General features: G+C 33.4%; 1 protein-coding gene across 1 annotated transcript in view; it reads left to right on the top strand.

The window, feature by feature from the left end:
- LOC106877301 (uncharacterized) overlaps window positions 1-12,875 on the top strand; it is a 449,889-nt gene that overhangs the window by 362,872 nt on the left and 74,142 nt on the right. Inside the window, exons 199-215 of the mRNA XM_089338059.1 lie at window positions 82-384; window positions 563-868; window positions 1,152-1,457; window positions 1,597-1,902; window positions 2,023-2,328; window positions 3,616-3,921; window positions 4,068-4,370; window positions 4,508-4,813; window positions 5,106-5,408; window positions 6,185-6,487; window positions 6,634-6,939; window positions 7,142-7,447; window positions 7,587-7,892; window positions 8,011-8,316; window positions 9,091-9,396; window positions 10,663-10,965; window positions 11,143-11,448. Coding sequence (XP_089194185.1) covers window positions 82-384; window positions 563-868; window positions 1,152-1,457; window positions 1,597-1,902; window positions 2,023-2,328; window positions 3,616-3,921; window positions 4,068-4,370; window positions 4,508-4,813; window positions 5,106-5,408; window positions 6,185-6,487; window positions 6,634-6,939; window positions 7,142-7,447; window positions 7,587-7,892; window positions 8,011-8,316; window positions 9,091-9,396; window positions 10,663-10,965; window positions 11,143-11,448 — 5,187 coding nt within the window. The remainder of the gene's footprint in view (window positions 1-81; window positions 385-562; window positions 869-1,151; window positions 1,458-1,596; window positions 1,903-2,022; window positions 2,329-3,615; window positions 3,922-4,067; window positions 4,371-4,507; window positions 4,814-5,105; window positions 5,409-6,184; window positions 6,488-6,633; window positions 6,940-7,141; window positions 7,448-7,586; window positions 7,893-8,010; window positions 8,317-9,090; window positions 9,397-10,662; window positions 10,966-11,142; window positions 11,449-12,875) is intronic.

The following is a 12,875-nucleotide window of genomic DNA, read 5'->3' as shown; positions in this document are numbered from 1 at the left end:
ATCCCTTCTATTGATGTCTTATATTCATCCATTATATTCATGTTTTATTTTATAATTTGTATTTACTAAATTTATTTGTAGCTATTCCTGATGCTCCAGTTAACTTACGAGCAGCAAGAATTGGCGAAAATTTCATAGAATTAGAATGGAATCCTCCAGTTAACAATGGAGGTACTCCAATCAGAACTTATAACGTTGAAATTTCCTCAGGAGAACCAGACAAATGGGTCAAACTCACCAAAGTTTCTTCACTTGAAACTTATTGTAAAGCAATGAAGCTTGATGAAAACATGGATTATTTCTTTAGAGTCACAGCTGAGAATGATATTGGTGTCAGTCCTCCAGCTACAACACCAAAAGCAATTACAACTAAGAAAGGCCTGTGTAAGTAACTAATTAAATTGTAAATTGAAATGTAGTTAATACCTTTGAAATGTAAAGAAACAAAAGAAATATGTATTTTTGATTTAATTATTGTAATGCTTAAATGTGTATTAAGTTTTAAAATAAATATCCAATATCAAAAGAAGGATGTCTATATAAATTACGAATTTACTTTCAGTGGTTCCATCCAAACCAATTGGTCCTCTTACTGTTACCGATGTCCAGCGTAAATCTATCAGCATCAAATGGAAAGCACCATCTGATGATGGCGGTTCTCCTATTACTGGATACATCATAGAAAAACGTCCCGAGTCTGCTCGATACTGGTCAAAGGTCGATAAAGTTCGTGCTGACACCACAGATTGTTGTGTTAGGGATCTCCAAGAAAGAACCATGTATCACTTCAGAGTGATTGCTGAAAACAAAATTGGAGAGAGTGAACCTTTGGAAACTAGGGATGCTACAATGGCCAGAAGTCCATATGGTGAGTTGAGTCAATTTTTATTTAAAGGTATTTCTTGATTTGGTAAACTCTTAACATAATTGAAACAAAAATAAACTTGGAAAAATAGTATCATCACAAAGCTAGAAAATAAACTTTAATATTGAATTGAACTAATGAATTTTCATTAAAAATAAGCCAATTCAGTATGGAAAGTTGATGTAAAAATGATGATAAGATGGTGTTGTTGATGTTGTTGCTGCCATTACTAACAAATGATGACACAAATACGCAATCTATTACATATTTCCTTTCTATTTCTTAGATGTGCCATCTGCACCAGTTGGTCCGTTGGAGATCACAAATGTCACCAATAATTCTGCTGACTTGAGCTGGAAACCATCTGCCAATGATGGTGGTACACCAATAACTGGATACATTATTGAACACAGAGTAGATTCCAGAACCTTCTGGACTAAAGCAGGCACTGTTAATGAGAAAACTACCACATTTACAGTACCAAATCTTACAGAAGACACAAGCTACCATTTCCGTGTCTTTGCTGTTAACGCTGAAGGACAAAGTAAACCACTTGAATCTACTGATGTCACAAAACCAATGAGAAAGATTGGTGAGTAATAATCTATTTCTCATTAGAATTTTGTGTTCAGATTTTCAGAAGCTTTGTATTTATCTTTCATTTGGTAGGATATTAAAGATTGTCAGAGAATTTTGTATATTAAAAATATTGTATTGGAAATGTTTTTCAGAACCACCAAGTCCACCAATTTACTTCAGAGCTACACAAGTTGGTCCTGACTTTGCAGTCTTGGAATGGAAGAAACCACTTTCAGATGGAGGTTCTAAAATCACCAATTACATCTTATCTGAAATGGGTGGTACATCATCTGATGTGAAGACTAAAGTGAAAACTATTTCAGCTTATGAACATAGTTGTCATTTGAGAGACTTGAAACAGAATTTGTCCTACTACTTCTGTATTCAAGCTGAGAATAAAGCTGGTCTAAGTCCTTACTGTAATGCAGAATATGCAGTTACACCAATGAGATCTCTTGGTAAGATATTTGATATCTCTATGTAATTTTTGTTTATAGATCTTAAACTTTCTTGGTATTTGATGTGAGTAAAACTTGAGAGACATTATTCTATCATTGTGTACTGTTTTGTATTTTTAGAAAAACCATCGAAACCAATTGGTCCTCTGAAAACCTATGATATTGAGAAAACATCTATTTCCATTTCCTGGAAAGCTCCAGAAGATGATGGAGGTAGTCCTCTCACTGGTTACATTATTGAGAAGAAAGAAGCTAATAGACAATACTGGAACAATGTGGCTAAGGTAGCACCTTCAGTGACCAACTACCGCGTTGAGGATCTGAGACAGAACTGTGAATATGACTTCAGAGTTACAGCAATCAATAAAATTGGTCACAGTGAGCCATTAGAGACTGAAGCTTCAACAATGGCCAAGAGCTCTTTCAGTAAGTCATATATTTGGATTTATATTTTATGCCATATTTCCACCTCTATTTGTTTGTTTGATTTTCTTTTGTGCACACACATAGGCAACTGCAATTTAGTGCTGTTCCAAATATGCTTACTCATGACTTTTTGAAGAAAAGCATATTTGTGAATGAAATTTTGAAGGGATATGTTTTCTCAGATGTGAAGTACTGTTATGTTGATAGAATTTATAGATGCGATTTTTTGATGGAAGAGATTTAAATAATTTTCTCCTTCCTCAGTTTCCCCAAATACATATACTTAAGCCACCTATATTACATAATCTACATTCATGAAAATATATTTCTGCAAACTTTGGTCTCAAAATGTGAATCTTCAAGAGTTATGAGGAAACAAAGTCAATAGATGGGGGTGGGGGTGGATTGATCCAAAACTTCTCAAAAATTGTTTTGTATGTCATCAGTATAATCTTAATCTATGTTATAAAGAACATACCAATACAAAGTTCATTAATAGTGATGCATTTTTCAGAAAGTTATGAAGAAACAAAGTTGTGGGGTGGGGGCAGTGCAAGAATGTGATTTTGTCCACATATATATATATATATATATATATATATATATATATATATATATATATATATATATATATATTTATTTATTTATTTATTTATGTGTTTCAGCCAAGTGGCTGCGGTCATGCTGGTGCACCACCGTGATTTTCACGTTCCTTGCATGGCTCTTCTCCCCCACCTGACATGGTCCAATCAAGAGTTTTGATGGCACATCTGGTGTATAAGAGAATTTGACACAGCTGCCCTAAACTGCGTCTCATTACGAGCCATTGGTTCGTCTGGTATCGTGGAGAGGAAAGCGTCAAGTTTTGTCTTGAAAACCTCCGCATCCATGTCTTGCATGTCTCTCAAATGTTTTGGCAGGGCATTGAAGAGCTGAGGTCCTCTGAAACCGAGGCTGCTGCAGTATCTCGTTCTTATGTGAGATGCAGTGGACGGTACCTTTGGCACCATGCAGTGGCGACCCGTGCGGGCATTCCTGTAGTACTTGATACCAAAGTTTGGCACCAGTCCTTCCAGTATTTTCCATATGTATATTATTACATATCTCTCCCGCCTGCGCTCCAGGGAGTAGAGACCTAGTGCCTTCAGTCGCTCCCTGTAGGGGAGTACCACATTTAAATATATTTTAGGGAGTACCACATTTAAATATATTTTAGGGATATACTTCTATTGAATACTTATGAACTTGTTTTCATTAATTTGGTAATCTCCGTATTTCTTATTATAGGTGTACCATCTCGTCCTAAAGGACCTCTTGAAGTTACCAAGATCTCTTATGACTATGTTGATCTTGAATGGAGAGCTCCTGACAGTGATGGAGGCACTCCAATCACTAAATATATTGTTGAAGTAAGATCTGCTGCACGCATGTCTTGGAACAAAGCAGAAGAAGTTGATGCCAAATCTACTGTTGCCAGAGTTACAGGTTTAGTCGAGGGTACAGAATATTACTTCCGTGTGATTGCTGTCAATGAGGAAGGAGAAAGTCCACCCTTGGAGACATCAGAATCAACAATACCAACAAGAGAAATAAGTAAGTCAAAAAGTTACTCGTATATGTATTTATGTGTGATTTTATGTTTGGATGAATTTGTAGAATAGATAGTTATTTTATTTTCTGAGTAATTGCTTCATTTTTCTAAGAAACTATATTTTACTTATCATATTTTACTTTATTAGTGCCACCTGGACCTCCTGTTAATCTTACGGCTACAAAGATTGGTAAAGACTTTGTGAATCTTGAATGGAAGCATCCTAAAGATGATGGTGGTTCTAAGATAACAAAATATGCAATAAAATCAAGGAAAGACAGAAAGAGTGAATGGCAAACTATGATGACTATTGATGGTAGCAGCCGAAGTTTCAGAGCAACACATTTGAAAGAAGGCATTGAATATTACTTTGCTGTCTGTGCTGAAAACAAAGCTGGTTTTGGCAAGATGGCAGAGATTTCTGAAGCTATCATCCCTCTTAGAGAAGCAAGTAAGTAAAACATTTTATTTTATCCTCTATTTGGTTCATCTTTATTTACGATTGATCTCATATATGTATTTAAACAGTGTACTATTTCAAGCTATACAATATATTTGATTTTTTCCTTGCATTTGAAAATCTTTCAGCTGTACCTTCTATACCAACTGGTCCTCTTGATATCACTGATGTTCAACGTTCCAGCATTAATATTAAATGGAAAGCATCAAAGGACGATGGTGGTTCACCAATTATTGGATATAAGGTGGAAAAGAAACATCCCAGAGCACTGTTATGGAGCAGAGTTGATCAAGTGGATACCTCAACATTTGAAATGTGTGTCCGAAATCTATATGAAAAGAATGAGTACCTATTTAGAGTCATGGCCATAAATGCAATTGGTCAGAGTGTCCCACTTGAGTCTGATTCTACTATACTCACAAGAAGTCCTTATGGTATGACGTCTTCTGTTACTTCTGGTTCAACTGTTTAACATGAATTATATTTCCTTAACATGTATTTTAATTTTTATACATTATATCACTATCAGTAACACTTTTTAGGTCTACCAAAAATTTCATAATTTTATTGCAATACATGTTTAATTTTTCTGAAAAAAATACATTAAAAATTCAATTAAATGTATTTGTAATAGCAAATAATTATCATTGTATAATAAAATGAAATCCTTATCATCTCATTGTATTCCAACATGATGCACAATATCATCCTACTTTGTATTTACAGATGTACCATCTCCACCTGTTGGGCCACTTGCTGTGTCAAATGTCACCTACAATTCAGCTGATCTTGAATGGAAACCATCTGAAAAAGATGGTGGAACACCCATAACAGGATATTTGATAGAATACAGAACTGCTACTAGATCTACATGGTCAAAGGCAGCAACAGTGGATCCAAAACAGACAACATATACATGCAGCAATTTGATGGAAGGAACAGAATATTTCTTCAGAGTTATTGCTGTCAATGCTGAAGGGCACAGCCGTCCTTTGGAATCAGATTCTGTTAAACCAATGAGGGAGCTTGGTGAGTTATAGTTAACTAATGTTGAGTATAATATCGAAATTTAAACAAAATTGTGTAGAATGTGTCTCTAGTGAGCTGATGAACCATGTGATCAGGTAGTTCAATAAATTTACTTTATCCTACCCACTGTAAACAATATTATGTAAACATAAATTTACTTTATATGCAATAGCTAAAAGGCCACATGGAAACTATTATAATGGTGGAAAGATATATGAGATCAAGAAAGATGAGAGTTCAATTTATAACAGCATATATACATGTATGAACACACACACACACACACACACACAAACATAGACACATGCTTGCATTCATTCATTCATACATACATGCATACATACATACATACATACATACATACATACATACATACATACATACATACATTCACACATACATATGTAAAGTCTGTGTATATATGTAATGTCACCATTGAAAATGATTTAATCTTGTCACTACATGTCAATAACCAGTTAGTTGGGTCTTACTACACAGCTTTTCCCCTTTCCTTAATAGACTCTAATACCAATTAAATTCTGAAGAAATGAATTAATACTGTACCCAAAGGACAATTCATTGAGAGTGAAAAGCTATGACTAATAACTTGAAAGCTGAAAATCATTAATTGACAGAAAATACATAATCACATTTTTAATGTATTTCACATCGTACCTTATCAATATTTGTCAAACACTAGTATCCTAATCTTAAAGCGTTCCTATTATCCTAATCTTAAAACGTTTAAAATAATACAATGTTCAAATTTTTTCTAGCACTACCAGGACCACCTGTCAATGTCCGAGCTAGCAGAGTTGGTGAAGACTTTGTTGAACTTGAGTGGAATCAACCAAAATCAGATGGAGGAACACCAATTACTAAATACCATGTTGAAATATCTCCACATAAATTAGGAAACTGGACTAAACTGGCAACTGTTGGAGCTTACGATACATTCTGTAAAGCTACTAGACTTGAAGAAGATATGGACTACTATTTCTCTGTATGTGCTGAAAACAAACTTGGAAAAGGTGAAGCTACTGAAACATCGAAACCTGTCACTACAAAGAAGGGACTTTGTAAGTATTTTCACTTGAATATTTGCAGAAAAATAAATTTATACTTGAAATTAGAATATCGTGTATATTTGAAATTATAATCTGGTTAAAAGTAGACAGAAGTGTTTAAAGAAAGATGTTTATATAAATTATAAATTTACTTTCAGTAATTCCATCCAAACCAATTGGTCCTCTTACTGTTACCGATGTCCAGCGTAAATCTATCAGCATCAAATGGAAAGCACCATCTGATGATGGCGGTTCTCCTATTATTGGATACATCATAGAAAAACGTCCCGAGTCTGCTCGATACTGGTCAAAGGTTGAGAAAGTTCGTGCTGACATCACAGATTATTGTGTTAGGGATCTCCAAGAAAGAACCATGTATCACTTCAGAGTGATTGCTGAAAACAAAATTGGAGAGAGTGAACCTTTGGAAACTAGGGATGCTACAATGGCCAGAAGTCCATTTGGTAAGTTTAGCCATTATATATTGAATGTATTTTTTGAAATTTGCTTTTAATAGTAAAACAAAATGTTACGTTAAAATAATTGAAATAACAAAAGTATTTTCATTGAAAAGGTAAAATGAGCCAACTGAATTTTCAGTAATATTTATCAATAACAGCAATATAGTAAGTGTCATATTACATATATTTCCTTTCTATTTCTTAGATGTGCCATCTGCACCAGTTGGTCCATTGGAGATCACAAATGTCACCAATAATTCTGCTGACTTGAGCTGGAAACCATCTGCCAATGATGGTGGTACACCAATAACTGGATACATTATTGAACACAGAGTAGATTCCAGAACCTTCTGGACTAAAGCAGGCACTGTTAATGAGAAAACTACCACATTTACAGTACCAAATCTTACAGAAGACACAAGTTACCATTTCCGTGTCTTTGCTGTTAACGCTGAAGGACAAAGTAAACCACTTGAATCTACTGATGTCACAAAACCAATGAGAAAGATTGGTGTGTAATAATCTATTTCTCATTAGAATTTTGTGTTCAGATTTTCAGAATCTTTGTATTTATGTTTCATTCAGTATGATATTAAAGATTATCAGAGAATTTTGTGTATTAAAAATATTTCATTGAAAATGTTTTTCAGAACCACCAAGTCCACCAATTTACTTCAGAGCTACACAAGTTGGTCCTGACTTTGCAGTCTTGGAATGGAAGAAACCACTTTCAGATGGAGGTTCTAAAATCACCAATTACATCTTATCTGAAATGGGTGGTACATCATCTGATGTGAAGACTAAAGTGAAAACTATTTCAGCTTATGAACATAGTTGTCATTTGAGAGACTTGAAACAGAATTTGTCCTACTACTTCTGTATTCAAGCTGAGAATAAAGCTGGTCTAAGTCCTTACTGTAATGCAGAGTATGCAGTTACACCAATGAGATCTCTTGGTAAGACATTTGATATCTCTGTAATTTTTGTCTATAGATCTTAAACTTTCTTGGTATTTGATGTGAGTAAAACTTGAGAGACATTATTCTATCATTGTGTACTGTTTTGTATTTTTAGAAAAACCATCGAAACCAATTGGTCCTCTGAAAACCTATGATATTGAGAAAACATCTATTTCCATTTCCTGGAAAGCTCCAGAAGATGATGGAGGTAGTCCTCTCACTGGTTACATTATTGAGAAGAAAGAAGCTAATAGACAATACTGGAACAATGTGGCTAAGGTAGCACCCTCAGTGACCAACTACCGCGTTGAGGATCTGAGACAGAACTGTGAATATGACTTCAGAGTTACTGCAATCAATAAAATTGGTCACAGTGATGCATTAGAGACTGAAGCTTCAACAATGGCCAAGAGCTCTTTCAGTAAGTATCCACTCTTTATATTATCTTCTATTGTATTTGTTTCCATGCCACCTTATTTGAAAATACTACATTTTATTTCCAATAATTCAAACATTCATTTGAATGTTGAAGAATGTAAATAACATCTTTGAGTTAATCTATTGCAAAAAATAAATGTGTGAATAGCACTTTTGAACAAATATCTTAAGATAATTTTACTTTAACAACCTCATGAAATTAAAAATATCTTTGGAACTCTACTTGTCATCTGACTTCACAGCACACGTTGAGTTTCACTCACTTATTACCCTGAAATGCATAAAACACATGCATACCTTTGTATTTTTTAATTTGCATAATTAATTTGATTATATAAAACTTTGTGTTCATAAACTTTTTTAAATAAATTTTTATGGTTGAATGTGTGTCCAATGAACAGTGAATTTCTAAAGATATCTAAGTCTTTGAGTGGAGTATTCAGAATTATTTACATTAAGCTTTCAAATTTATCTACAAATTTTGGACAAATTTAGGTGTAAGAAGATCATAAGTTATATTTTTACCCCGATATGTGTTTCACATGCATATTTCTTTTTGTTATCATAAACAGTAATGAAAAGGACAAAATATATATGAGTTATATAGAGTTAATTCTAACTTACTTCTTGATGCTTTTATAAACTGCTGAAAATAGATTTGTAAATAAAAAGAAATTACTCAAATTCATTTTTATCTTCATGTTTAATTATAGAGAATTATCTTAAAACATCCATTCTTTAAATTTCTTCATTTTAGGTGTACCATCTCGTCCTAAAGGACCTCTTGAAGTTACCAAAGTCTCTTATGACTATGTTGATCTTGAATGGAGAGCTCCGGACAGTGATGGAGGCACTCCAATCACTAAATATATTGTTGAAGTAAGATCTGCTGCACGTTTGTCTTGGAACAAAGCAGAAGAGGTTGATCCTAAATCTACTGTTGCCAGAGTTACAGGTTTAGTCGAGGGTACAGAATATTACTTCCGTGTGATTGCTGTCAATGAGGAAGGAGAAAGTCCACCCTTGGAGACATCAGAATCAACAATACCAACAAGAGAAATAAGTAAGTTCTCTCTCTCTCTCTCTCTCTCTCTCTCTATCTATCTATCTATCTATCTATCTATCTATATGTATATATGTGTGTGTGTGTGTAAAATACATATTGTTTATATCATTTTAACCAGAGTAATGTACAAATACATAAGGTTAATGTTACATTGAATAAAAATGTAATAGTCCATTGGAAGCGCATAAAAAAATTGACTCTGTTGGTACTTTAGTGTGAAGGTGCATATCTTAGTGGCTAGGTTGTTCAGCTGTTGGTCATAAGGTCATGAGTTCAATTCCTGGTGGCACTTTGTGTCCCTGGCCAATGTGCCGCCAAGAACTGAACTCATGACCTTATGACTAAGGCCCTTTATTTCACATTGTTCCAGTACACTCAGCTGGCAAAAATGAATTGCATCTGTAGTTCAATGGGCCGTACTTGTCACATTTAGTGTGTCACATTGAATATCCCTTAGAGCTGCATTAAGGGGTAGCATGTCTGTGGAATACTCAGCCGTTTGCACATTAATTTCACGGGCTGATTGTTCCATTGATCAAATCAACTGCAATACTTGTAATCATAACCTAACTGATGGAGAGCCAGGCCAGTGCAATTCCCAATATAAGCTCAGTACTTGATATGTATGAATGTAAATTTATTCTCCATATTCACACACAAATTTGAAGAGATTTGAAACTTGAAAAATTATATTTGAATGTTATATTTATAGAGATGAAGATAGTGGTTAGTTACAGTTGGTACAAAAATGTCTTTGAGTGTCTTTTACAAAGAATAGGATGAAATTCGATTGTGACAATATTACAAACTGTGGATATCATTAAATCAAAACTTTTGATGAACCAAATATACTGAAGTAGTTACCATCATGGCTCACATTATATATCGAAGTTTATGGACTGCTCAGATCATATACAATGATGGAAATAGTAGATAATAACTTCTGCTATCAGAATAACCCATTTAATAATGAGATGGATTTGGCGATAGCTTTGTAGTAGTCTTGTAGAAAAATAAGTGTTGAAATATATTTTGTCAGTTTCTCTTTCTCCCTTTAAATAGAAGACTATAAGGCATATTTAAACATCAGAAAGTTGTGTAGACAGATAGATATACAGACAGATAGACACACAGACAAGGAGCATATGTAAATGCAAGTTTTGACTTTACATTCCACTACAAATAAAGATTTTTATTTTTATATATGTTTGTATTCAATTTACATTACCTGCATTTATTTACCAATGTTTCTCTCTTTTTTAGTGCCTCCTGGAATTCCTGTTTCTTTCATGGCTAATAAAGTGGGCAAAAACTTTGTTAATCTTCAATGGAGACATCCTAAAGATGACGGTGGTTCAGCTATTCTCAAATATATTATTAGAATGAGGAAAGATAAGAAATCTGATTGGGTCAAACTGATGACAATTGATGGTAAAGAAACAGCTTGCCGTGTACCTGACTTAACTGAGGGTACTGAATATTACTTCTCAGTTACTGCAGAAAACAAAGTTGGACCTGGAAAGTCTGCTGAACTTCCTGAAGCTGTTGTTCCAACAAGAGAAGCAAGTAAGTATCTCAAATGACACCTATTTACAGATATATTCCATAAAATATTGATTTGAAATAGATAAAAAATATTTATGAAAATAACTGAAGATATATAAGAATTTAAAGAATTAAATATTTTCATAATTCTAATTTTTTAACAATTTAAAAATATTGTTTTTACCTTGTTCTTTTTAGCTGTACCTTCATGTCCTACTGGTCCTCTTGACATTACTGATGTCCAACGTACTAGCATCAGTATTAAATGGAAGGCACCAAAGGATGATGGTGGTTCACCAATTATTGCTTACAATGTTGAGAAGAAGCATACTAAAGCCCATATATGGAGTAGGGTAGATCAAGTGGATGCTTCAACATATGAAATGTGTGTTAAAGGCCTTTATGAGAAGAATGAATATCTCTTCAGAGTTATTGCAGTCAACAAGATTGGACAGAGTCCACCTCTTGAGACAGACGCAGCTACTTTAGCTCGTAGTCCATTTGGTAAGTTTCTTTTTAAATATTTTAGTTCTATTTTTGTTGTGAGTATGGTGTTGATATTTTACTGTTGATATATAAATAAAATAAAATCTTTTGTGCTTACAAAATATTGTGTAGTGAAGATTACTGTCACTTACTATTCAGTAAATTTACTGGATTGTGACACCTCTCTTTCCCCCCTTACCTTCCTCTCCAACTTGACAGTGGTTTAACCCTGGAATAAAATATCTATCTTTAGGCCCTCCGATCTATCTTAGAGTCCATCATATCATCCAGATGGAAGAAGATTGCCAGAAATTACAAGCCAAAGGAAAAATAGAGTCAGTAGATATTGTTCGGTTCTCTATGTGACTATAGCTTCCACTATTCAGCAATACTCAGAAATTGAAATAGGGCATGCAAAATAATTAATGTAACCATGCTAGTTGTCCCATAAATTTGCTACTGTATCATTGTATTGAATTATAAATAAGAAAGAGGAACATGAAAATAAGGAACTTATGAGAGGATTCAGAATATGTTACTGAAAATCTGATGTAGATAGAATTAATGTAGGAAAGCACCCTTAACATAGAAAATAGGCTCTGATGTTACCAAAAGAGAACAGATAAGAAAGCAATTAAATACAATGGATAAATTGAAAATATTGAACAGTGGAGGATAAGAAGAGCACACAACCAAAAAAGCATTGAAAATACACAGCATAAAAAACTTGAAAATAAGATAAATATGTTTGGTGGATTAAACACTCTGGTAAAATTTCAGCAATGTTGAATTAAATGTGAATTGAAGTCAAGTATAGATTAAAATAATTTAACCATAAGAGACTACCTGAAATCTTATCAGACTATGTAAGATGTAGTTAACAGAAATTGAGCAGAAATACCAAGGGACATCTGATCACATTATCTCAAGATAGCTCATTTTATCTCCACAAGAACATACATACAAATATGGCACTATCAAATTAGGATAAGTTACTGAAGATGATTTATATTTACACAAACTTTGAACTAAAGAGATTATATTCTTGGACTGAACATTCCTCTCTCTCCTTTAATATATCAATTTTATTAAATTGATATATTAAAGGATAGATCAGTTTTGGCATTACTTTTAGTTTCATTTTCCTTTTTCATGAGAAAGAAGGAAAAGGTATTGCTTAAATATGAAGTTCAAATTGAGGCTAAGCTATTTTAAAGCATGGTAAAATAGGAGTAATTGAAACATGACAGCTTTAAAAAAAAAGTATAAGAGTATTTTAGAGTAGTGAACAGCAAATATAAATTTATTTCAAACAAATTATATTCCACTTGCATTTCATTATAATGAATTATACATTTTTTTCCCCAAAACACATTTTGCTGATTAAAATAACATTTACCTTAAATTCTATTAAATCTGCTTTGACAATAAGAATATTGTTCTAA

Source organism: Octopus bimaculoides, chromosome 2 (assembly GCF_046866305.1).
Source record: "Octopus bimaculoides isolate indiv1 chromosome 2, ASM4686630v1, whole genome shotgun sequence".
Taxonomy (NCBI): Eukaryota; Metazoa; Mollusca; class Cephalopoda; order Octopoda; family Octopodidae; genus Octopus; species Octopus bimaculoides.
This window is presented reverse-complemented; position numbering and strand designations above follow the sequence as displayed.